The sequence below is a fragment of the Osmerus eperlanus genome, chromosome 8, assembly GCF_963692335.1.
Source record: "Osmerus eperlanus chromosome 8, fOsmEpe2.1, whole genome shotgun sequence".
NCBI lineage: Eukaryota > Metazoa > Chordata > Actinopteri > Osmeriformes > Osmeridae > Osmerus > Osmerus eperlanus.
Genome location: NC_085025.1, coordinates 546551 through 571679, shown reverse-complemented (window position 1 = coordinate 571679; position 25129 = coordinate 546551). Strand labels below are relative to the sequence as shown.

Below are 25129 nucleotides of genomic sequence, written 5' to 3'. Positions count from 1 at the left end.
GGAATAGTTTAGAAATGTAGCTAGCACTTCAGTTTAATCCTACGAACAAGCGGGGGTGATTGTACGTTTGGGGGTTTTATACTCCAAAGGAAAAGGGGGGGTCCCCGTGAAGGTGACCTCTTTCATTGGTCAGTTTCCCCCCACCTGGGCGTCGTCCTGAGATCTGCCTAGGTGTGAAGTGGCTGATAACTTTTCAGAGTTCAGCTATTTCAAATGTCCATGTATTGCTTATACTTCGAAATATAACAATACAACATTAATAAATGGTTTAGTTTGTAGATTAGAATCATTTTGATATCAAGATTGACTGATTTATCATAACAGGGAAGGAAGTTACATTAAAACATCAAATTATGTCAACACAGCATTAAAGGGAAAGCATACATTATAACACATCAACTACTGTCATTGAAATAGTGTCCATGAGCCATGTAGTCCTTGAGAATATGTTTGTAAATCCAGAAAAGTTAGTTCTTCCTTAAAATCCTTTGTCTCCATACTGTAAGGCCATTTTGGTCTACTTTCTGACCCCATGCTGGGCCAGAAGCTTTGAAGCTCCTGCTCTGGAGATAAGGACAAAGGAGGAAAACCCTTTCCTTGTCGGGGGTAGGAGAAGGTGTGATGGTACCGTGCTTTGTCTGTGGACTGTGCTACATATCCCCCTGCTGGCAACGTCCGATGATTCGACGTCGTCGGGCTGTTGGCACGTAAGAAGAGCAGAGAACAGACAAACACGACAGTACGATAGCACTTCTACTGGACACATTGGCATGAGTGGACTCTAAACAATGTAGGAATCAATGGGGCTAACTTGGGTCCTATTACTAAGTTTCTCTGGGCTAAGGTTTTATGCCTAAAAATGAAAGGAAATAAAAGGAAAAAGGAAAGGGAAAGAAAGGAGAAAGATTAAAATAAAATGATAGGAGTGGGAGTGGGCTTTGACTTCCTGGAGTCATAAACCTCATTTGTCAGGGACCAGGGTAGTTTGGTTATGAGGCGTTGTAGCCTATTATTTTGACAGTACCTCAAGGTCATTCATGTTGGGTTTTCTGGTAACAGATTAAAAAATTTGATAGATTGGTGGAGCCATATTTGTCTCATGATAGTATTTTCCTATTATTTTTGGTTTAAAGGAACATTCATTCTTGAACTTTGAGGCATTTTGGCTAAGGCACCTGTTGTGCACTTGTTTCGTCAGCAGTTTGACAGGGTCAGGTTGCTGGTATAAGGCCAGGCCAGGCCTCTGTGCATGGCCTGTTGTCCCCGCGAGTAGTGATGGTTTCTTCCGGGGGTTTTGCCAGCTTGTTGCAGCTGGGGTGCTTCTTCTGGGATGCTTGGTGGCCATAGTAGGTCTTCCTACTTTCTGCACTCTCATCCAGTTGGCATCATATGACTTCTTTTGGACCTGTGATGCTTCTCGTCGCAGGTGGGTTTCTGATGGCACCCGACGGTCATGGCGTTGTGTTGATTTTGTTTGAGTCTTGTGTCTTGATGGGTGAGTGGCGTAGCTCTGGGGCGGTCTGGAGCGGCCATCTAGCTCATGGATTCGGTCCTCTTCTGAGAGATGTGGATCAGACGTGGAATCTCCCCCCCCTTCCACTGTGAAGACTGTGTTTTGGACTTCAGGGTGAGGCAGTGGATAGGGCTTCTCGACGTTGGTCCACATCTGGTTTCGTTTGAAGTCAATGAGGGGTTCCAGTCTGTTGAGTAGATCGTGTCCAATCAGCAGCTTTTCGGTCTCAAGCGGTGAGACATGGGTGGGGTGGATTAGGGACATTTCCCCAAACGTTAGCTTCAAGTACAGCGTCTCTGTGACTGGAGCTTTGTTTTGGGTGAAGCTTGTGATGTTGAATTCACTATCTTCACTTTTAATCCATCTTCTGTTTGACCTGGCTATTCCTTTTAGCTGAGCGGCCAAGGTGGGTGCAATCAGGCAGATTTCTGCACCCGTGTCCAGCAATCCTTCGCAGGGCACTTCATCTTCAAGTGTGATGGGGACATAGCTTCGGTTAGCTCTTCCTTTTCTGGAAAGCTCACCCAGAAATGTGTGTAACTGTGGGGCTTGTTTGTGTGTTGTTGTTTCCGGAGGTCGTCTTCTTGTGGGTTTGTGGTGTTTTCGGGTCCTGTTCCCTTTCTTCCATCCAATGGGGAGCATTTGAGGTGTGTTTTCCGTGTTGGGGCCTTCTAGTCATGCTGGGTCTGACGGACGTCGTCCAGGGCTGTTGTGTTCGTTTTTGTACGGTGTGGGTCTTGTTGAGTGGTTTCTTGCGTGATAGGAGTGTTGTTTGTATTCATAGTTGTTGTCGGGTTGTCTGTTGTAATTGTTATGATATTGTTCGGGTCTTGTTGAGTGGTCTCGTGCATTATAGGAGGGTTGCTTGCAGGCGGGTCTGGGTTCGTAGGGTCTCTGGAGTTCTCTTCCTTCTAGTTGTAGGTGTGAGTCTGATTCCACCGCATGGACATTTGAGTCTTGGGATCGATTGTTGTTCGCCCATGATTTATATGCCATGTCCCTCAGCTGCAGAGCCGTCATGGTTTCCTGGTTCGCGAAGGTCGTCATGAAGGGTTTTATGGATTGGGAGAGGTTGTTGATGAACACTGACTTGAACATGGGAGTTTCTTCTCCTCCGGGTTGGTTTTCTGTTGCGAAATAGGCTTTCCGGAGCCTCTCATAGAATGTCTTTGGGTTTTCGTTGGCCTTTTGTTTTGTGTGCAGGGCGATAGTGCAGCAGGAGCCTTTACTTTCTGAGTGCCAAGCCTTGAGGGTCCGGCAAGCCATGTCATAGCTGTGGCGTTCTCCAGCAGGTTGCCTGTCAAGCAGGGCTCTGATTGAGCTGGAAGAGGTGTTCTTCAACAGGTACAGCTTGTCCGCGTCTGTAGCTGTAGGCAGGCGTTCGAGATTAGAGTTCAGTTGTTCTAGATACATCTCAATGCTCTGAGTGGGATTGTCTGGATCGAACTTCTCTATGTTCCTGCTAATTTTCAATAGCAGATCTAGTGACACTGCTGGTGGCAGGTCATGCATTTCCCATGCATTTTGTGGATAGGCTGAACGTGAGGGTTCATCATGGTCATCCCATCTGTTTGGGGCTGTGGTCTGACCGCGACGTTCAGGTTGGAATTGTAGCTCCATTTTCTGGTCATACAGTCTTCTGCTCTGCTGTTCCACATCTTCTGTTCTCCTCATCCTTCGTGGATTCGTGTCAGCTTGGTACAGAGATTGGCTGGGAGGGGATGTATCCCTATATGGTCTTCTTGTTTCGTATTCTGAGTGGAGCGGTGCTTCAGGTGATTGCAGCTGTCTTGGGTTTTGGTTTCTTGAATGCCGATCTACTTCTCTGTCGTCTCTTCCCCACCTTCGGTTGGTGTCGGGGTCTTTTGTGGACTGGATTGTGGCGTTCGCCTTGTTCAGCTTACGAATGGTAGATAGCAGTTCATTTCTTGTTTCCTGTAACTCCTCCTTCATTGTCTCCCTGTCAGCTGTGATGTGTGAGAGATCTTGGTCCAGGTGTTGGAATTTTGTGTAGAGAGTGTGCCATTCTTCTTTTTGGTGGTCGTAGTCTGCTACTTTTTCATTAGCTTCATCCAACATCTTAATAGTGTTTTCCATGAGGGCGGTTGAGTCCTTTTTGCTTTTCTGAACCCCCTGCATTTCTTCTTTTAGGTCTCCCAGTTCCGTAGCGAGTTCCTTGTTCTCCTGTTGAAGTGTTTCCCGGATATCTCGTTCAGTTTCTTTCGCCTTGAGGGCATCCCTGAGGGTTGTTTTCTGTTCCATTAGCTGTTGTCTAGCTCTGTCCAGTTCTCCAGTCAGGTCACTGGTTTCTTGTTCCATTAGCTCCCGTCGGTCCTGTTCCTTTTCCTTTTCTTTGAGGGCATCTTTGAGGGTTATTTCCTTTTCCATTAGTTGTGTCTTAGCTATTTCCAGTTCTCTTTGTGCCATTTGCTCCCGTCGGTCCTGTTCCTTTTCTTTTTCTTTGAGGGCATCTTTGAGGGTTATTTCCTGTTGTATTAGCTGTGTTTCCTGTTCCGTTAGCTGTGCTTTAGCTCTATCTAGTTCAACAGCCAGGTCGCTGGTTTCCTGTTCCAATCGTTTCCTGTGCTCTTGTTCTCTTTGTGCCGCCTTGAGAGCATCCTCTCGATCCTGGAGAGCCTGTGTCCATTGTGTGTTGACTTTTGTTATTGATAACCTGAGTAGTGCAGCATAGTTGAGACCGAGGCTGGATAGGCATTTGACAATTTGGGATTTGCTCAATATTTGGCCTACATTTTCTATGACCACTTCTTGAGTTTTCCTGGTGATCATATCGGAATTTAGATCGGTCAGCGTTTCCACATATCTTGGGTTTTCTTTTTCGGATAGGTGGACAATCAGTTTCTCAGCTTCCGTGAGGTGAGACATGTTTGGTTCGGCTACTGGAAGTTATTAACACAATGCTATTGTGATAATTGTTGATAGGCACTTTAGTTTTGTAGTGGTTCTCTTTTTGGCAGCAATATATATACTTTTCTTTTCCTTTTTTTTTTTTTTGTTTACCAACTTAATATTAAAATTAAAATCAGAAGTTAATATTCAAAGATTAACAATCAAAAACTGAGATTAATATTCAGAAATTAAAATCAATATTAAAGTCACCATCCAGGATCAAAGATTCAGAAAATAAATAAAATTGTTTACCAAATTAATATTAAGGTTAAAATCAGAAGTTAATATTCAAAGATTAACAATCAAAAACTGAGATTAATATCCAGAAATTAAAATTAATATTAAAGTCACCACCCAGGATCAAAGATTAAAAAAAATTGTTTATCAAATCAATACTAAAATTAAAATCAGAAGTTAATATTCAAAGATTAACAATCAAAACTGAGATTAATATTCAGAAATTAAAATTAATATTAAAGTCACCTTCCAGGATCAAAGATTCAAACAAATTATTTATTCTTTTAGGCCTATATTAAATCTTAATTTCAGTAATCTTGTTATAGTATCTATAAACGATTAGAGAATTTAGATTGAGTAGCTGTTGATTTGTTTTAGCCTAAACCGGACTGAGAAAGTACAATGTATTTAAATACTATAGCACATTAAGTTAGCCGGTTTAGCTTGTAGAATCAAACAGATAATGGACTAAATTGTTGCTGCATCTATAATGTAGCTTTAAATTGGGCAAGGGTTTTACATTCACCTCGAATTGAATGCGAAACAGTGAAGCTTCTTTTCGAAAAGCTAGTTTATCAATTTCGGAATTGTTTAACAATATTGTGGCAGTACAGGCTGCGTTGTTCGGCTACTTCCAAACAAAAGTCCTTTTGGACTGATCGCAGATAGAGTGGGCAAACTAAAAATAATACACTTTACGTTTAATTATTATTTAGCGATTGTTGTTAAAGTTGTATATTGATGAGGGATAAATAGGATTACAGTTCAGTATGGTCAACAACGCCGATATTCTGACAACTTCCACTTTTAAGTGCGCGGAATGAAAATCAAATTACAGGTCTTTGTTCACGAAAGGTAACTATTTCCGGTTAAGCAACAATAAAGGTCCTTAAATAAGCAGCTTCTCCTGTCTCAATAATTATTTTACTGTTACTTTACTGATTCTAGAGGTTGAGTGTTTACATTAATGTTGAATTACATGCAAAACAAAGTGAAGCTTTTTCCGAAAAGCTAAGTTAATCAATTTACCAATTGTTTAACAAGGTAGAAGCATATAGCTTAATGTAGAGAGCTGCGTAGTCTCCTTCAAAATCAAAGTCCTTTTGGACTGATCAATGTCTGTTATCTACCTCTAACTAGACAATGGCAACTTATCAGTTGCTTGGTTGATTTACTCAACCCAAATGGCCAACACTACTATAATACACCTTTCCGAAGCGTGTATGGTACCAAAATAGTAGTGTTGTGACTCTATAAAAAGGATCTTATGCCTTCATGTAGAAGCGCTGCCTTTGTTTCACAAGATGAAATGAGACGGGTCGCAGTGTCACTGCGCACGCGCGTACCTCCGCTCAAGTCTAGCTTTTCCGAAGCTAGTTAGTTACACACAAATAGCCAATTGTTCACGACAAAGCCAATTCAATGAGTACACAGCACAGTATTCAAACAGTGTTTAAAACCGTAGCTATCTGGGGGAATAGTTAAATACAACGGAGCGTTAATTTAACCAAAAGGGTGGGAGGGTGGGTTTCAGACGGAAAATGTATCTCCGTTATAGATCGCTCATTTCAATCTGTTTCAAAGCCTGTCACGGGGCTCCAATATGTAGCGGGGTTTGCTCGTTTAAGATTAGCAATACTTAATTTATAATAAAGTATGTAGTTCTTGGGGCACCACCTCTTATTGTTAAAGGGATAGAGGAAACCTTATTGAATAATATTTAAATAATAGCCTTCGTAATAATCAGTCTAATCTTAAAGTTGTGAATTCTATGAAAGTAGAGCAGATCAGATAACGTGAGTGATACGCGAATATTATACACAATGATTTATTTAGGAGAATGTAATTATAATGAACAAATACCAGATAAGTTATGGGTTAGTCAGAATAGTGCAGTGGCTGGATGCAAATGAGGGCGAGCAACACAATGGCTGTGTAGAGCGTGTAAAGGGGGAAGGGAGAGAGAGAGAGGGGTAGAGGGGGACAGGTAGGCCTTTGTGGTAACAATGGACGAGCAAGGGCAACTGACTTAGCGAGGGTTAAGCTAACTCATTTGTAAAATACAATCAAACATCAACAATTTAATCACAACATGCCAATATGTCACAGGTAAGAAATATTGCAAATCGTAGTTACTTTTGTCGGTTTGAAGAAAGGTAGAGTCAATGGTTTCGTTATCGTCCAACGAAAATAGAACAACGGAATCTTTGGCCAAAGTTCCGGGCGCTCAGTGAATTTGCAGGTTGAGAGGAATAGTTTAGAAATGTAGCTAGCACTTCAGTTTAATCCTACGAACAAGCGGGGGTGATTGTACGTTTGGGGGTTTTATACTCCAAAGGAAAAGGGGGGGTCCCCGTGAAGGTGACCTCTTTCATTGGTCAGTTTCCCCCCACCTGGGCGTCGTCCTGAGATCTGCCTAGGTGTGAAGTGGCTGATAACTTTTCAGAGTTCAGCTATTTCAAATGTCCATGTATTGCTTATACTTCGAAATATAACAATACAACATTAATAAATGGTTTAGTTTGTAGATTAGAATCATTTTGATATCAAGATTGACTGATTTATCATAACAGGGAAGGAAGTTACATTAAAACATCAAATTATGTCAACACAGCATTAAAGGGAAAGCATACATTATAACACATCAACTACTGTCATTGAAATAGTGTCCATGAGCCATGTAGTCCTTGAGAATATGTTTGTAAATCCAGAAAAGTTAGTTCTTCCTTAAAATCCTTTGTCTCCATACTGTAAGGCCATTTTGGTCTACTTTCTGACCCCATGCTGGGCCAGAAGCTTTGAAGCTCCTGCTCTGGAGATAAGGACAAAGGAGGAAAACCCTTTCCTTGTCGGGGGTAGGAGAAGGTGTGATGGTACCGTGCTTTGTCTGTGGACTGTGCTACACTTCACAATCGTTTAATCATCTGTCCATCCATGGCTCGCATCCACCGTGACTCACAAACCTCTCAGAGAGAGCACAACACACACACACACATACATACACACACACACACACACACACACACACACACACACACACACACACACACACACACACACACACACACACACACACGTGTACACCCACACACACACACAGACATGAAGACACACACACACACAGCAGAACACCATCGTCTGTGTGTGTGTTTCCATGTATGTGTTTCTGTGTGTGTTAGCTGGGTCATCCTCATTTAATGGTTTCTCTTTATGGGACAACTCCTTAAACTGTCAGATTGATAAAGAGTTAGAGGGAGGAGGGGAGAGAAGATAACTGAAGCTGACAGGATTTATAGAGAGAAAACAGTGTCCCTCCTCCTGCCTCTCTGGACCACAGTGTCCCTCCTCCTGCCTCTCTGGACCACAGTATCCCTCCTCCTGCCTCTCTGGACCACAGTGTCCCTCCTCCTGCCTCTCTGGACCACAGTGTCCCTCCTCCTGCCTCTCTGGACCACAGTGTCCCTCCTCCTGCCTCTCTGGACCACAGTATCCCTCCTCCTGCCTCTCTGGACCACAGTGTCCCTCCTCCTGCCTCTCTGGACCACAGTGTCCCTCCTCCTGCCTCTCTGGACCACAGTGTCCCTCCTCCTGCCTCTCTGGACCACAGTGTCCCTCCTCCTGCCTCTCTGGACCACAGTGTCCCTCCTCCTGCCTCTCTGGACCACAGTATCCCTCCTCCTGCCTCTCTGGACCACAGTGTCGCTCCTCCTGCCTCTCTGGACCACAGTGTCCCTCCTCCTGCCTCTCTGGACCACAGTGTCCCTCCTCCTGCCTCTCTGGACCACAGTGTCCCTCCTCCTGCCTCTCTGGACCACAGTGTCCCTCCTCCTGCCTCTCTGGACCACAGTGTCCCTCCTCCTGCCTCTCTGGACCACAGTGTCCCTCCTCCTGCCTCTCTGGACCACAGTGTCCCTCCTCCTGCCTCTCTGGACCACAGTGTCCCTCCCTCCTCCTGCCTCTCTGGACCACAGTGTCCCTCCTCCTGCCTCTCTGGACCACAGTATCCCTCCTCCTGCCTCTCTGGACCACAGTGTCCCTCCTCCTGCCTCTCTGGACCACAGTGTCCCTCCTCCTGCCTCTCTGGACCACAGTGTCCCTCCTCCTGCCTCTCTGGACCACAGTGTCGCTCCTCCTGCCTCTCTGGACCACAGTGTCGCTCCTCCTGCCTCTCTGGACCACAGTGTCCCTCCTCCTGCCTCTCTGGACCACAGTGTCCCTCCTCCTGCCTCTCTGGACCACAGTGTCCCTCCCTCCTCCTGCCTCTCTGGACCACAGTGTCCCTCCTCCTGCCTCTCTGGACCACAGTGTCCCTCCTCCTGCCTCTCTGGACCACAGTATCCCTCCTCCTGCCTCTCTGGACCACAGTGTCCCTCCTCCTGCCTCTCTGGACCACAGTGTCCCTCCCTCCTCCTGCCTCTCTGGACCACAGTATCCCTCCTCCTGCCTCTCTGGACCACAGTGTCGCTCCTCCTGCCTTTAAAGAATTAAACCTGTAATGTTTAGTACAGTAAGCAATATTGTAGTTGAGATGGTACTGATGTACTGTAGTTCAGATTTGATCATTTCAGCAATACCCTAACCCTAACCCTGCGCCTGGCAGCTGACATGTGGTTCCTTTACACTATGCATGTGCTTTATTTATTTTGTTCAGTTGTGAGGACGTCTTGGATTTGATTTTAATGATGTTGCATACTTAACAACCTCAGGAACAGCCGTGCAATTCTTGTTAGATAAGATAGTTTGTATATAAAACGATAACAAATTAGATCAGTTTCAAGAAATGTTTACATGTATCTTCCTGTACGACACTTACAGCAGCCAACCCAGTGCTCACCTTTGTCAGTTGTAACAGTTGTAAGGAGAATCACCAGGCTGTATGAGGAGGACCAATCAGGCGTTCTGATACAGGCCGGGGGACCAATCAGAGATGAGACGTGTCACGTGTGCTCGGCTGGGTCAGAGGCAGGGCAGACAGGTGAGAGTGAGGCATTCTGGGTAATGTGCTCTGACAGAATGGGCTGAAGACACACACACACACACACACACTGAAATACCGCGGAGGCTGACAGGCCGTCCGTCTCAACCACTTGTCAAGCACCATACTGCTCAGCGGCATCTGAGGCGACAGCATGCAGGGAGGGGTGTGTGTGTGTGTGTGTGGATAATCCACCTGTCCAGACAGCATTTTGAGGGCTTTAGAATTCAGGAAAGTACTTTCTGGTCAAACTGTCTGTGTCAGGAAATAAAAGGCAGCTAAACTGATAAGGTGGACACTTCTAGAAGATTTCACAGCTTTCAACTGACATCAGTCAAAGATAGAGTTATAGTGTGTGTGTTTAAGGGGAGGTTGGGGGAGAAGGGAGGCAAGAGGTGGGTTCACCTCCAGTCGTAACCTTTGACCTCTGTCAGAGTATTTGACAGGTGTGCCCAAGCGGAGTGTGTGTCCTTAATCAAACACAAACATGCGCACACAGACAGACAGCTACTGCAGGGAGGGAGAGATACATCCAGTCACGTTACACCAGCATCCTGCTACAGGACATCACGTTACACTTTAAAATAGTTAAGACTTTATTTCTGAAACAAGGATCGTAATTAATTTGGGTACACATACACAATAAATATATAAAATTTTAGTTTCTTTTGTAAGAGAAAACAAAATGGGCATTCCTTTCAAATCTGTGAGTAAAGGTTCCTGCAGATATGCAGAGGTACACAGAACAAGGTTAACTCTAACCCAGAGAGAGAGATAGAGAGAGAGAGAGAGAGAGAGAGAGAGAGAGAGAGAGAGAGGGAGAGGGAGACAGAGGAAGAGAGAGAAACAGACAAGGGGGAAGAGAGAGCAAAAACAATAAAATGGTCATAATCAGTTGTCCATTTGCCCAGTCGTTTAGTAGGTATGCAACAATTGATAGATGAGTATTTTTTTTTAATTGTGTACTGCTTTTCAAAATAAACAAACATGAATATAAATTCAGTGGATTTTGCAAAAAGCTAATAAATACATTTGGTCCATTATGGAAACAGTAACATTTCACATTTCACATTATTTCCCCTCCCATCTACAATAAGGTCCATTTGAACCCTTATTAAAGTTGGAAGACCTCCACCCAACTGGGCTGATTAACGTCTTTAAACACAGATATTGCAGATATTGTGCATACGTACAGACACCATTGTGCAAAAGATTAGTGCTCGTCTAGAAGTACTCAACAAAAAAAGCTTCTGTTTTTAAATTCATTTTTAGAAAATTATTTCTCCACCAAACAACACTAGAACTACAGATAATCACACAGTATAATAATACTTTAAGATCGTATCTCAGTAAGAAATGCCTCTTTTAAGAATACACAGAAAAAGCACACATCACAAAAAGCCATTCATGTAATTTCAGACAGGGCTTGTATTGTACGTGCTGTCTGGTAAAAATGCAACATTCGCTGACCACAGTCCATCCATGTACGAGGTCTTCACTTGGCTCCTGCTACAGTAAGCAGTTGTGTCACCGGTGACGCTACTAGCGGTGACACAGAGCAGGTCTCTCCGTGGTCCTGTAGTGTGACGACAGTGCTGTGCCTGAGTCAAACTGTGCAAACACTACAGTGTGTGTGTGTACTTCCTACGATTGCGGTGATGCTACGATGCCTTTGCTTCATCAAGATAAGCTAGCACTAGGCTCAGGGACAGACTGTGGCAATGCTAGGCCTAGGGACATAGACTGCGAGTGTGGCTATGCTAGGCTATGCTAGTTTAGGCAAGGGCAAGGGACACGACTGGTTGTGGCTATGCTAGGCTATGCTAGTTTAGGCAAGGGACACGACTGGTTACATTTAGTCATTTTTTGTGGCTACGCTAAGCTATGCTAGTTTAGGCAAGGGCAAGGGACACGACTGGTTGTGGCTATGCTAGGCTATCTAGGAACAGACAAAACGTGAGTCTGCCTTTGATAAACTAGGCTAGATTAGACCCAGTGACATTGACAGACTGTGGGTCTGTTGAAACTAGGCTAGGCTAGGCTAGGTCCAGGGACATAGACTGTGGGTGCTGGAGTACAAACATTGGCCAGGCAGTGATGATGTAGAAGAAGGTAATATGGTCGATCAGACCTGACTGTAAACAGTAGTCTCTTGGTAGTCTTTACATACATGAACACAGGAGAGAGGAGGAGACTGGATCAGGTGACCCTCCCTCATGCTGTGAGACAGACGTCCTCTCCTGGGTGAAACACAGCTGGGATCTGAAGGTTCTGGTGTGGCTTTGCTGCGTCAGGAGGTGTGTTATCCAGAGGAACGGCGTCAGGGGAGGTCATGGCTATGAGGTGACCAGGGAGTAGACCATACTAGGAGAGAAGAGAAAAAGAAAAGTCATCTTCCGTTTGAACCAGGAGGATTAGGGAGAGAAACAATATACACACTAAAGTAAATGAGTCAGTCAGTCATGTTGGCGATGTTATGATCCACACAGATGACGTAGTGAACACCATCCAGGACGACCTCTGTCCTCGCAGGACTTCCTGCTGAGCAGCGAGGACGACATCTGTCGTTCTCCTCTGAGTGAGAATCAAAACAGGGCGTCTTCAGTCCACCGGCGACTGAATAAGCCCCACAAACAGTAAAAGTTACGTTTAATTTATTTATGCGGGCCGAGAAAACGGCGATTGGAATGAGATGTGCAGCGAGGCGTAACCTCACAAAGCCTCTTTTAATGGGTTAGGGTTAACCCTAACCCGAACATCAGGAAGGGGTTGTTGGAGTCATGTTTAATTAACACTCGTCCTGCAGCAGTCTGGGTGCTCTAATCTCAGACTACATGTTTAATGGCCAATCTACAGGACTGTGGGGGGAAACACCCTCTACTGAGCTGCCCGTGAGCAACACACTTAGCCAGGCAAACTCTGGCTGACTCCACATTGTGTGTGTGTGTGAGGGTGGGCACAGCTATATTTTATTCAGCAAATCACAGATGAGTTAACTCAGACACATTCTCGGGAGTGTGAGGGGTGGAGGAGAGGTGAGGGGTAGAGAGGGAGGTGAGACTAGAGAGGGAGGTGAGACTAGAGAGGGAGGTGAGGGTACAGAGGGAGGTACAGTAGTTAGGGTTAAAGGTCAGTAGCTGGACATGAACAAACGCATAGACTCACTACTGCAGCCTGTGATGGGGCGAAGTCAGGTCCAGTACACACTGTAGGAGGAAGGAACCGCACTCAACATGACCACTCTAAATACGACCACTCCCAGCAGGACCGCACAACCATAAAGATCAGAGATATAGAGAAGGTGTAGAGATAGAAGGAGAGGATGAACAGATCACTCACCAGTAGAGATAGAAGGAGAGGATGAACAGATCGCTCACCAGTAGAGATAGAAGGAGAGGATGAACAGATTGCTCACCAGTAGAGAGAAGGAGAGGATGAACAGATCGCTCACCAGTAGAGATAGAAGGAGAGGATGAACAGATTGCTCACCAGTAGAGAGAAGGAGAGGATGAACAGATCGCTCACCAGTAGAGATAGAAGGAGAGGATGAACAGATTGCTCACCAGTAGAGAGAAGGAGAGGATGAACAGATCGCTCACCAGTAGAGATAGTAGAAGAAGGAGAGGATGAACAGATCGCTCACCAGTAGAGATAGAAGGAGAGGATGAACAGATCGCTCACCAGTAGAGATAGTAGAAGAAGGAGAGGATGAAGAAGGCCATCTTGCACCAGGCTTCCTTCTGACAGAACCTCAGAGTGTCTCCATTCATGACGGAGGCCGGGTCGTACAGCTGCTCCTTGGTGTCTGTTGGGCTATGAAAGTACCTACCGAAGAGAGACACACACCAGGGTAGTCCACCCGCACACACAGGGGGGAGGGGGGGAGGGGGAGGGGGAGGGGGGGAGGGGGGGAGGGGGAGGGGGAGGGGGGGAGGGGGGGAGGGGGAGGGGGGGGGGGGAGGGGGGGGAGGAGATGGAGGATAGATGAGAGAGGATAGGAGAGATGGCAGGATGAGTTGAGCAGGCAGACCATTGGATGACAACATTCCAACTGTTGAATGTTTTCCAGTCTGAAACATGAGGGGGTTCTGACCCCGAAGAGGCAGGAACGTGTTCATAGTATATATCAGTATATACTGTGTATATATACTGTGTATATACTGTGTATATACTGTGTATATACTGTGTATACCCACAGCAGGCTGCAGGCTGGGCCTGTGGGGAGGGGGGGCTCTGGCTGGGTTCACGTGTTCATCATCATAGATAATGTATGGAAGAAAATCAGTAACATAATGTTACTGATTTTGGTGAATGGTGAATTCAAACCAACAAATTTGGTGGTGTTTAAATATCAATATTCAATATTTGTATTTGTCACATAATTACACATGGTACAATATGCAGGGAAACTGAAAGTGTTCAAAGCCTTTTAAAATGCAAAACATGTCACTGATTTGCTTCCATATTCATGTATTGTTGCATATGCTGTAGTGAATATGTATTTAGTGGTGTTGATGGTTCACATGATTTTTTCATAGTTTGGTAGTGCTTCACAAACTATCACGCTCAATTTAGGTAAAGATTAAAATGAAAATTGTTCGAGGGGCGGAGTTGTTGATGATGAGTGATTGCGGGACTCGCAGGTGGAAAGCGTTACAGGTGAGGAGACGCTGTAGAAGAACATGATGAATGTACAAACATCTCCTAACCCTTCTCTGTCTATAAACACACCTTGTAATACAGCAACATCACATCCTGACTCAGATCTCACTCTCTCTCTTTCTCTCTCCCTCTGCTCTCCCTCTTCTCTCTTCTCTCTCTCTTCTCTCTCTCTCTCTCTCTCTCTCTCTCTCTCTCTCTCTCTCTCTCTCTCCCTCTCTCTATCTCTCTCTCTCTCTCTCTCTCTCTGGGTTAGAGTTAACCTTGTTCTGTGTACCTCTGCATATCTGCAGGAACCTTTACTCACAGATTTGAAAGGAATGCCTCTCTCTCCACTCTGTCAATCCTCTCTCTCTCATCTCTGCCTTTCCAACTTTTAAGCCATCTTACTATGACTCTCTCTTCCCTATTCTCCCTCCACCCCCCTAACCTCACTCTGCTGAAGTAAAAGCAGACCTCTGTTGCCATCGTGCATCTGACACCGTCTGCTATTAATGAACAGAGAGAGAGAGAGGAAGGGGGGGAAAGAGAGGGTAGGGATGAACAGAGAGAGAGAGAGAGAGGAAGGGGGGGAAAGAGAGGGTAGGGATGAACAGAGAGAGAGAGAGAGAGGAAGGGGGGGAAAGAGAGGGTAGGGATGAACAGAGAGAGAGAGAGAGAGGAAGGGGGGGAGAGAGAGGGTAGGGATGAACAGAGAGAGAGAGAGAGGAAGGGGGGGAGAGAGAGGGTAGGGATGAACAGAGAGAGAGAGAGAGAGGAAGGGGGGGAGAGAGAGGGTAGGGATGAACAGAGAGAAGGAGAGAGAGGAAAGGGGGGAGAGAGAGGGTAGGGATGAACAGAGAGAGAGAGGAAGGGGGGGAACGAGAGGGTAGGGATGAACAGAGAGAGAGAGAGAGGAAGGGGGGGAGAGAGAGGGTAGGGATGAACAGAGAGAAGGAGAGAGAGGAAAGGGGGGAAAGAGAGGGTGTAGGGATGGATAGAGAGAGACAGAACCTTCTGGGCTAAACAATCACCAAGTTCTGCTAGTGAGGCACATCTAAACAACTACAACTGAGAGGTTAAAACAAGCGTTTCTCTGGAGAGATGTATGACAGGCTCCAGTCACGCGCTGCTCCTCAGGCTAATATTCCGTTTCAAGTTTTTGAAGTATTCAAGGTGTTGAGCTCTGCAACTGTGAAGTATTCAAGGTGTTGAGCTCTGCAACTGTGAAGTATTCAAGGTGTTGAGCTCTGCAACTGTGAAGTTTTCAGCCGAGCTTCACAACCATGTTGCTGACATCAACGTCCTGCTACACAGGTGTAGTGAGGTCCACAAGACCACACAGAGCCTGCTACACAGGTGTAGTGAGGTCCACAAGACCACACAGAGCCTGCTACACAGGTGTAGTGAGGTCCACAAGACCACACAGAGACAACATCTTGCCACACCTGAAGAGTGATTCAATCACATCAGACAAACCTAATCAGCCATTGTGACACCCTCAGTATGCTGATTACCCACCAAACGCCGATGCAAAGGAACCATAGAATGGGGGGGGGGACCTCCCCAATCTACCTAATCAGCCCTCCTGCTAGCTTGCAAGCTTCAAAGGGCCTGATTTAGACAACACGTCTCCAGCGACCATTTGCTATCCGTTTCGGCGGCGATTTGAACAAAGAACATACCTTGATCAGAACTTTTGAGGAAAGTTCTTGAGACTTCACCTTTACCACAAGAGTACAAGGTGGAGAATTATGAGAGGGATATTTGTGTTATGTTTGTTACTTTGTTTTAATGTTGTGTTCACTGAAATCTTGATTCTAGTAACAACTCCTTCTTCCTGAAAGATAACCACGTCATTCTTGGTATCTACACGAAGCTATCATAATAAAACAATCATTCAACTATATTTTGTAACTGTACCAAGATGTCCAGAACAATATTTGAACCATCGAATGAACCAGCCAGAGATCAGATCACACCTTTGGTAGGTGTGAAGGAAGGAGGGGGGAGTTGAGAACCCAGCTTCCCCCAATCCACATCTGACCCCAGACGGGTCCTCCCTCGAACTGTATAAAGCCCTAAGATGACCATCAATCTCTGACTCCAGCGAAACCGACCATGGCATGAACGCCATCAGGATTGGCGTTCCAAAGGACGTCGCCAAGCTTCTCCTGAGATTCAACTTCATAGTGAACGCGTCACTATCGGGACGTTTCAACAGAAGAACCAAAAACGCAATTCCAAATGCGACTTCACTGAGATCCCGCAGACTCAGTCACATGACCCAGCGCAGCCGCGCTGTGACTTCAGATTCTTCAAATGGACCTTTGGCGCAAACCGCCCTCAACATCATTGATCAACCCCTGATCAAACGTAACTATGGCTAACGCTCTTTCCTCCTCGACATGGCATTGGCGTGAGCTCTGTTTATGATTTGTAAGGATGTAATCACTGACTGTACAATTTCTGCCTTTCTTTAAGTTAGACCATTTCATTCTGTTCATTGAAACCAATCTCTCATATCAAACCCATAATCCAACTTTTCATAAGATCTGTTTACCTTACTTGAATAAATTCATTGTAAAGATATTTTGACGTGCGTGTTCACTGATGTTACGATTGGCTCTACTCTTAGAACGAATTCATTCCTAAAGATGAGACTGATTATTACATATTAAACATAGGATTCCCTAATGTCCTAAACCAATATTAGGGTGGTGCCCCAGACTTTATGATAAATTAAGTATTTCTATCTTTAAACGAGCAAACCCTGCTACACAGGCAGGTTATAATGCTTCTGTGAGATGACATCACAGAGATAAGGATAGAGCAGAGAGTAGAGCAGAGCAGAGAGCAGAGAGCAGAGAGCAGAGCAGAGCAGAGCAGAGAGCAGAGAGCAGAGAGCAGAGAGCAGAGAGCAGAGAGCAGAGAGCAGAGCAGAGAGCAGAGAGCAGAGAGCAGAGCAGAGAGCAGAGAGCAGAGCAGAGAGCAGAGAGCAGAGAGCAGAGAGCAGAGAGCAGAGAGCAGAGAGCAGAGAGCAGAGAGCAGAGCAGAGAGCAGAGAGCAGAGAGCAGAGAGCAGAGAGCAGAGCGCAGAGCAGAGAGCAGAGCGCAGAGCAGAGAGCAGAGAGCAGAGCAGAGAGCAGAGAGCAGAGCAGAGCAGAGAGCAGAGCAGAGAGCAGAGCAGAGCAGAGAGCAGAGAGCAGAGAGCAGAGCGCAGAGCAGAGAGCAGAGAGCAGAGAGCAGAGAGCAGAGAGCAGAGAGCAGAGAGCAGAGAGCAGAGCAGAGCAGAGCAGAGAGCAGAGCAGAGAGCAGAGAGCAGAGAGCAGAGAGCAGAGAGCAGAGAGCAGAGAGCAGAGAGCAGAGCAGAGAGCAGAGAGCAGAGAGCAGAGCAGAGCAGAGCAGAGCAGAGAGCAGAGAGCAGAGAGCAGAGAGCAGAGAGCAGAGCGCAGAGCAGAGAGCAGAGAGCAGAGAGCAGAGAGCAGAGAGCAGAGAGCAGAGAGCAGAGAGCAGAGAGCAGAGCAGAGCAGAGAGCAGAGCAGAGAGCAGAGAGCAGAGCAGAGAGTAGAGCAGAGAGCAGAGCAGAGAGCAGAGAGCAGAGCAGAGAGCAGAGCAGAGAGTAGAGCAGAGAGCAGAGAGTAGAGCAGAGAGCAGAGAGCAGAGAGCAGAGCAGAGAGCAGAGCAGAGAGCAGAGCAGAGAGTAGAGCAGAGAGCAGAGAGTAGAGCAGAGAGCAGAGAGTAGAGAGCAGAGAGCAGAGCAGAGAGTAGAGCAGAGAGTAGAGCAGAGAGCAGAGAGTAGAGCAGAGAGCAGAGCAGAGAGCAGAGCTGTGAGCCAGAGTGGATAGTTACCTCCAGGTGTTGTAGAAGAGAAGAGGGATGTTCAGCCCCACAGTCAGCCACTCCTGAGCACAAAGGAACATGATGCAGAACAACCCATGGATGGAGTACTCTGGAAGCACCAGCTAGGAGGGATAGGAGAGAGAGGAGAGGGCGAGGAGGGAGAGGAGAGGGGGAGGAGAGAGAGGAGAGGGGGAGGAGATAGGTGGGAGGAGAGAGGGAGAAAGAAAGGAGCAATGAAGGGAGGAGGAATTGAGAAATAGAATCTGAATCAAGTTTAATGATTAAGTAGTTTACACAACAAGGAATGTACTATGGTGGGCAGGTGCATACAGTACACATATAAGATTTTTTAAGTGTGTTACTTACTTTTTTATCAACAAAATACAAGCAAAACTGTAATAAATAAAATAAAACAAGATGTATATATAAAGTTAAAGAGTGCAGTAAGGCTGTGTGTCAGAGGAGCGTTAATGTAATGCTAAGAGTTTAGGTGTGAGTTTGTGTCAGTTGGGGGTCCTTGGCCTTGTTGATGAGGCCAGCTGCAGACGGAAAGAAACTGTTATTGTGGAGTGAGGTGTGAGGGAGAGGTATTGGTGAGAGAGAGGTGTGAGGTGTGAGGGAGAGGTATTGGTGAGAGAGAGGTGTGAGGTGTGAGGGAGAGGTATTGGTGAGAGAGAGGTGTGAGGTGTGAGGGAGAGGTATTGGTGAGAGAGAGGTGTGAGGTGTGAGGGAGAGGTATTGGTGAGAGAGAGGTGTGAGGTGTGAGGGAGAGGTATTGGTGAGAGAGAGGTGTGAAGTGTGAGGGAGAGGTATTGGTGAGAGAGAGGTGTGAGGTGTGAGGGAGAGGTATTGGTGAGAGAGGGTGTGGGGTGTGAGGGAGAGGTATTGGTGAGAGAGGGTGTGGGGTGTGAGGTGTGGGGTGTGGGGTGTGAGGTGTGAGGTGTGAGGGAGAGGTATTGGTGAGAGAGGGAGTGGGGTGTGAGGTGTGAGGGAGAGGTGTGAGGTGTGAGGGAGAGGTGTGAGGGAGAGGTATTGGTGAGAGATAGGTGTGAGGTGTGAGAGAGAGGTATTGGTGAGAGAGAGAAGTGAGGTGTGAGGTTTGAGGTGTGAGGGAGAGATATTGGTGAGAGAGAGGCGTGAGATGTGAGGTGTGAGGTGTGTGGTGTGAGGGAGAGGTATTGGTGAGAGATAGACGTGAGGTGTGAGGTGTGGGTTGTGAGGTGTGAGGTGTGGGGTGTGAGGGAGAGGTGTGAGGTCTCTCTGACCACGCTGGTCTCCCTGACCACACTGCACAGCTGCAGGCCAGCATAGGCAGCAACATTAACAAGCCCATCAATGAATCAATGACTAGGTCCATGATTAGCGACATTCCACATGCATGTTGTAGCCCTGCTATGTTGGAAAGCATCGCTGCATCTCCCCCTGCTCCTCAGAAGAGGAACACAAGCTGTCAGCTGGAATCTGATCCTCTTAGCTTGGAACCCTTAAACAGTCGCTGCATAGTTCCTCTAAAATATGACACTCTAAACTGGTTTCATTTGAGATAAGAGATTAAGCATGAGAGCCTGGAGACACACTGGAACTCAGTCAGTCACCCTGCTGATGCAAGATGGAGAGATGGGGGAGAAGAGGGAGGGAGAGGGGTGAGGGAGGGAGGGAGAGGGGTGAGGGAGGGAGGGAGGGAGGGAGAGGGGTGAGGGAGGGAGGGAGGGGGGTGAGGGAGGGAGGGAGGGAGAGGGGTGAGGGAGGGAGGGAGGGAGGGAGGGAGAGGGGTGAGGGAGGGAGGGAGAGGGGTGAGGGAGGGAGGGGTGTGAGGGAGGGAGGGAGGGAGAGGGGTGAGGGAGGGAGGGGGGTGAGGGAGGGAGGGAGGGAGGGAGGGGGGTGAGGGAGGGAGGGAGGGAGAGGGGTGAGGGAGGGAGGGAGGGAGGGAGGGAGAGGGGTGAGGGAGGGACAGGGGTAAGAGGAGGGTTGAAAAGGGGAGGAGGGGTTGATATTACAGAATTAGAGTCATTAGTGAAAGCTACACCCTAACCCAACATTAACACTGCAGGCCTCATCTCATATCACATTTAGTCATTTAGCAGACACTCTTATCCAGAGCGACTTACAGTAAGTACAGGGACATTCCCCCCGAGGCAAGTAGGGTGAAGTGCCTTGCCCAAGGACACAATGTTGGTTTGCACGGCCGGGAATCGAACTGGCAACCTTCAGATTACCAGCCCGCTTCCCTAACCGCTCAGCCACCTGACTCCCTCCATATCACACCTCTACCTTAAAACTGCAGGCCTCAACTCATATCACACCTCCACCTTAACACTGCAGGCCTCATCTGATATCACGCCTCCACCTTAACACAACAGGCCTCATCTAATATCACGCCTCCACCTTAACACAGCAGGCCTCATCTCTCCACCTTAACACAGCAGGCCTCATCTCATGTGGAGAAACCAACACACTGTGAAATTAAAATCTTGGGGAAGCTTGTTTACTACCGTACTAGTTTAGCTACGGTACAAACATTCACTTTTAGCTTCAGTTGAATTGTAGAGATGAAAGACAGATCTTCTCGGTTCCAAGTAACTTTTCTGGAGCGACAGTGATCGTGAGCCAAGTGGTATAGAACACATTCCATACCAGAGTTAGAACGTGTGTGAGAGATGGAGGTAGAGCGAGGGAAAGAGAGAGAGAGCAACAGACAGAGGGATGGAAGGAGAGAGAGAAACAGACAGAGAGATGGAAGGAGAGAGAGCAACAGACAGAGGGATGGAAGGAGAGAGAGCAACAGACAGAGGGATGGAAGGAGAGAGAGCAACAGACAGAGGGATGGAAGGAGAGAGAGCAACAGACAGAGGGATGGAAGGAGAGAGAGAAACAGAAAGAGAACGAGGGCCTGAAAGAGAGGGCCCAACAGGAGGTCTGGGAGCTGAGCTCTGCTCTGTGTTCTTCCAGCAGGGCCAGTCATGCATGTAGCAGGCCAGAGCACTGCAGAGGGTCATCAACTGGGAGAAGACATGCTGTGCTCCTCATATCTATTATTCAGTCTCCATGCCTGCACACTTCCATAATAACATAAAGGACATTTCACAGTCTAGCTCTTCAACAACAGGTGATGAAGAAAGTGCCGCTCATATAACTAAATATAACCTACAACCCCCTTCCCGCACGTAAACACTCACACACACCCACACCCACACACACACTCACACACACTCACATACACACACCCACACACCCAGAAGCTCATTAAAATGCAAACAGTCATGCTTACCTTTACATTACGAATGTTTATTTTGAGTAACTGTGTAAAGTCAGGCTTCCCTCCAGAACACACACCTCGTTCTGTCCTCTCTGTATCAGCAACACGCCAAGCTCAACACGCCAAGCTCAACACGCCAAGCTCAACATGTCAAGCTCAACACGCCAAGCTCAACACGCCGGGCTCAACACGCCGGGCTCAACACGTCAAGCTCAACACGTCAAGCTCAACATGCCGGGCTCAACACGTCAAGCTCAACACGCCGGGCTCAACACGTCAAGCTCAACACGCCGGGCTCAACACGCCGGGCTCAACACGCCAAGCTCAACACGCCGGGCTCAACACGTCAAGCTCAACACACCGGGCTCAACACGCCGGGCTCAACACGCCGGGCTCAACACGCCAAGCTCAACACGACGGGCTCAACACGTCAAGCTCAACACGCCGGGCTCAACACGCCGGGCTCAACACGTCAAGCTCAACACACCGGGCTCAACACGCCGGGCTCAACACACCGGGCTCAACACGTCAAGCTCAACACGCCGGGCTCAACACGTCAAGCTCAACACGCCGGGCTCAACACGCCGGGCTCAACACGCCGGGCTCAACACGCCGGGCTCAACACGCCGGGCAGAGTTAACAGCTACCTGAGATGAAGCCTCCACAGATGAAAAGGTCTCAAAACCCACAATCTGGTATTGACCTGTGTTCTGAGCAGGGTGGGGTCCAGCTGGAGAGGGCACATCTGGGGGTGCTTGGCCAGGAAGAGAGAGCTGTGTCTGGGTAGGAGCCCTGAGGATCCCTCCCTCCACATCTGATGCCCTGGAGCTCTTAAACGACCACATGTTCAACCCCACTACACTGGATGACATGGACCATATGACGCACACACACACAGACACACACACACAAATACACTGAGAAAAAGTATTATTGGTTCACTGTACAATGCCTGTGAGGAGACAATATAATGGAAAAGATTCTGACTGTGAGGAAATTGTCTGAATAAATCCCTAAAGATGTCTCCAAAATCCAGATTGAACCAGAAGTGCCTCTAACACAGGCAGGAGAACAGCGGCGATATTAATACAACAGGGGACCTATACGTTCACATTGCTGCTTCCCTTCCTGATGAACCCGTGTTGACAGACAACCAACACAAACATCAATCCTAAACCCTCAAAGATTTCTTAGTTTTCTAGTGTAACATCCAGGCCAAGCCAGGCTATGCTTCCTCTCAGGTTTCACATTGCTGTGCTGTGAATTTTAGTCCGCATGTAGGTCATAGTCTTTTTTTTCTTTTCTTTTGACAATCATGAAAGTGCTGATTGTAAGCTTTCCAATGACGTGGCTATCATACAGTGAAATACGAACGTTTGAAAGAGATATGCTTATCTGACTGTTGGCACCTCTTAAATCAGAGAAAATCAACTTGAAAGATTTTGAACTGTACTTGGGCAATGTAAGATGACAACAAACGAGCGAACGAGCTAACGAGAGAGAGAGCTGTCTTGACTGGAGCACAGCCTTTCCTCTCCAGCAGAGCTAATGAGAGAGAGAGCTGTCCTTACTGGAGCACAGCCTCTCCAGCAGAGCTAATGAGAGAGAGAGCTGTCCTTACTGGAGCACAGCCTCTCCTCTCCAGCAGAGCTAATGAAAGAGAGAGCTGTTCTGACTGGAGCACAGCCTCTCCAGCAAAGCTAATTAGAGAGAGAGCTGTCCTGACTGGAGCACAGCCTCTCCTCTCCAGAAGAGCTGAGCACAACAGAGTCCAGCAGAGTATAGCAGAGTCCACATCAATGATGCCAAACTTTTCTTAGAAAAAATATTCGTGATTTTCACAATTCACCACATACAACTTATTTTTTTTAAATGTGGATCAATCTTGGCTATCATTGACAGCATAGCTGCTGTCTTTGTAGCGTGCAGTTCAGAGGCTACAGTTAACCAGCTCCAGGGTTGAACCAGTAATCCAGCTGGTCTCTCCACACTCCCGTATGAACCCTGGCTAACATACATCCAATCACGTATGCGATATTGTTCCCCGCCTTGCTAATTTGCGTTTGTGACTAATCTGAAATGTAGCGCTCATTTTAGCAGCCGCAAGTTTCCTTCGCCAGAGAAGATCAAAGAGACCCTTCTCTCCAATTACTGTCCGCCTCGTTACCACGGCAACTCTGTAATTAACAGCAGAAAAATAATTATACATATTTTCTCTTAAAAAGATACTTATTCCTCGGAGAGACTGTGCGCAGATCCACGGCCATTTACTTGTTCAAACTTTTGTTTGTAGATGAGAAGAGCGCAGTGAAGGACACAGCTGGAAAACCTCTGTAGGACTGAAATATCCCAGCAGAAGTACCTGTACAGACATTCTACCTCCTCCTAAAGGTCTTCATCATGCCTTTACAGGGATCTACAGTACCTCTGCTTTGATGTGTGGCCGTTATCTAAACCCCAGAGATCAGCTCTCCTCAGATCTCTCACCTTTCTTGAAAACATAACCACCCAAATATCAAAGTCTTCTTTATTTATTTCTTTGACGCGCTGAATGGCTGGATAGTGGCCGTGTAATGAGATCCCCCCAGCAGCAGCAGGTCCCCAGGTGCTGCTGCTGGGGTACTGTGGAGAGGGAGCTCTTTCTTTTACATCTGACTGTTCATGTAGCATCCATACCTACGTACCTGCAACTTATTGATCTGCTGTCAAATGCCCTACCAGGGGAGGATAGGGAGAGAGAGAGACCAGGGGAGGATAGGGAGAGAGAGAGCCTGCCCTCCCCTCCTCTCCCCTCCCCTCCCCTCCCCTCGCCTCCTCTCCCCTCCCCTCCTCTCCTCTCCCCTCCCCTCCCCTCCCCTCCCCTCCCCTCCTCTCCTCTCCCCTCCCCTCCTCTCCTCTCCTCTCCTCTCCCCTCCTCTCCTCTCCTCTCCTCCTCCCCTCCTCTCCCTCTCCCCTCCCCTCCCCTCCCCTCCTCTCCTCTCCTCTCCTCTCCTCCCCTCCTCTCCTCTCCTCTCCTCCACTCCACTCCCCTCCCCTCCCCTCCCCTCCCTCCTCTCCTCTCCCCTCCCCTCCCCTCCCCTCCCCTCCTCTCCCAGTCCTGATGTGACAGGCTAATGGGTCAGCTCGTCCCCTTCACCTCCCCCCGCCTGCGCACCTCTCCAGCAGGACAGCAGCCTGCAGCTGATTATGGGCTGCAGCTCCCATCTCCACACTAGAAATAGCTGAAAGGAAATGAGAACACTAGCTCTGTCAAGCCCTCTGCAGGCGCAGGGTTATGGCTGGCTGTTAGATAGTGATGTGGTTAGCTAGGGTTGGTTAGGGTTGTGGTTAGTTAGTGATGTGGTTAGCTAGGGTTGGTTAGGGTTGTGGTTAGTTAGTGATGTGGTTAGCTAGGGTTGGTTAGGGTTGTGGTTAGTTAGTGATGTGGTTAGCTAGGGTTGGTTAGGGTTGTGGTTAGTTAGTGATGTGGTTAGCTAGGGTTGGTTAGGGTTGTGGTTAGTTAGTGATGTGGTTAGCTAGGGTTGGTTAGGGTTGTGGTTAGTTAGTGATGTGGTTAGCTAGGGTTGGTTAGGGTTGTGGTTAGTTAGTGATGTGGTTAGCTAGGGTTGGTTAGGGTTGTGGTTAGTTAGTGATGTGGTTAGCTAGGGTTGGTTAGGGTTGTGGTTAGTTAGTGATGTGGTTAGCTAGGGTTGGTTAGGGTTGTGGTTAGTTAGTGATGTGGTTAGCTAGGGTTGGTTAGGGTTGTGGTTAGTTAGTGA

General features: G+C 47.4%; 1 protein-coding gene across 1 annotated transcript in view; it reads right to left on the bottom strand.

The window, feature by feature from the left end:
- Positions 1 to 11268: 11268 nt before the first annotated feature.
- The window catches only part of cnih3 (cornichon family AMPA receptor auxiliary protein 3), a 22088-nt gene continuing 8227 nt past the window's right edge, over positions 11269 to 25129 (bottom strand). The window contains exons 3-5 of the mRNA XM_062468031.1: positions 18125 to 18237; positions 13317 to 13460; positions 11269 to 11999 (exon numbers count right to left, since the gene is read on the bottom strand). Coding sequence (XP_062324015.1) covers positions 11972 to 11999; positions 13317 to 13460; positions 18125 to 18237 — 285 coding nt within the window. The 3' untranslated portion in view covers positions 11269 to 11971. The remainder of the gene's footprint in view (positions 12000 to 13316; positions 13461 to 18124; positions 18238 to 25129) is intronic.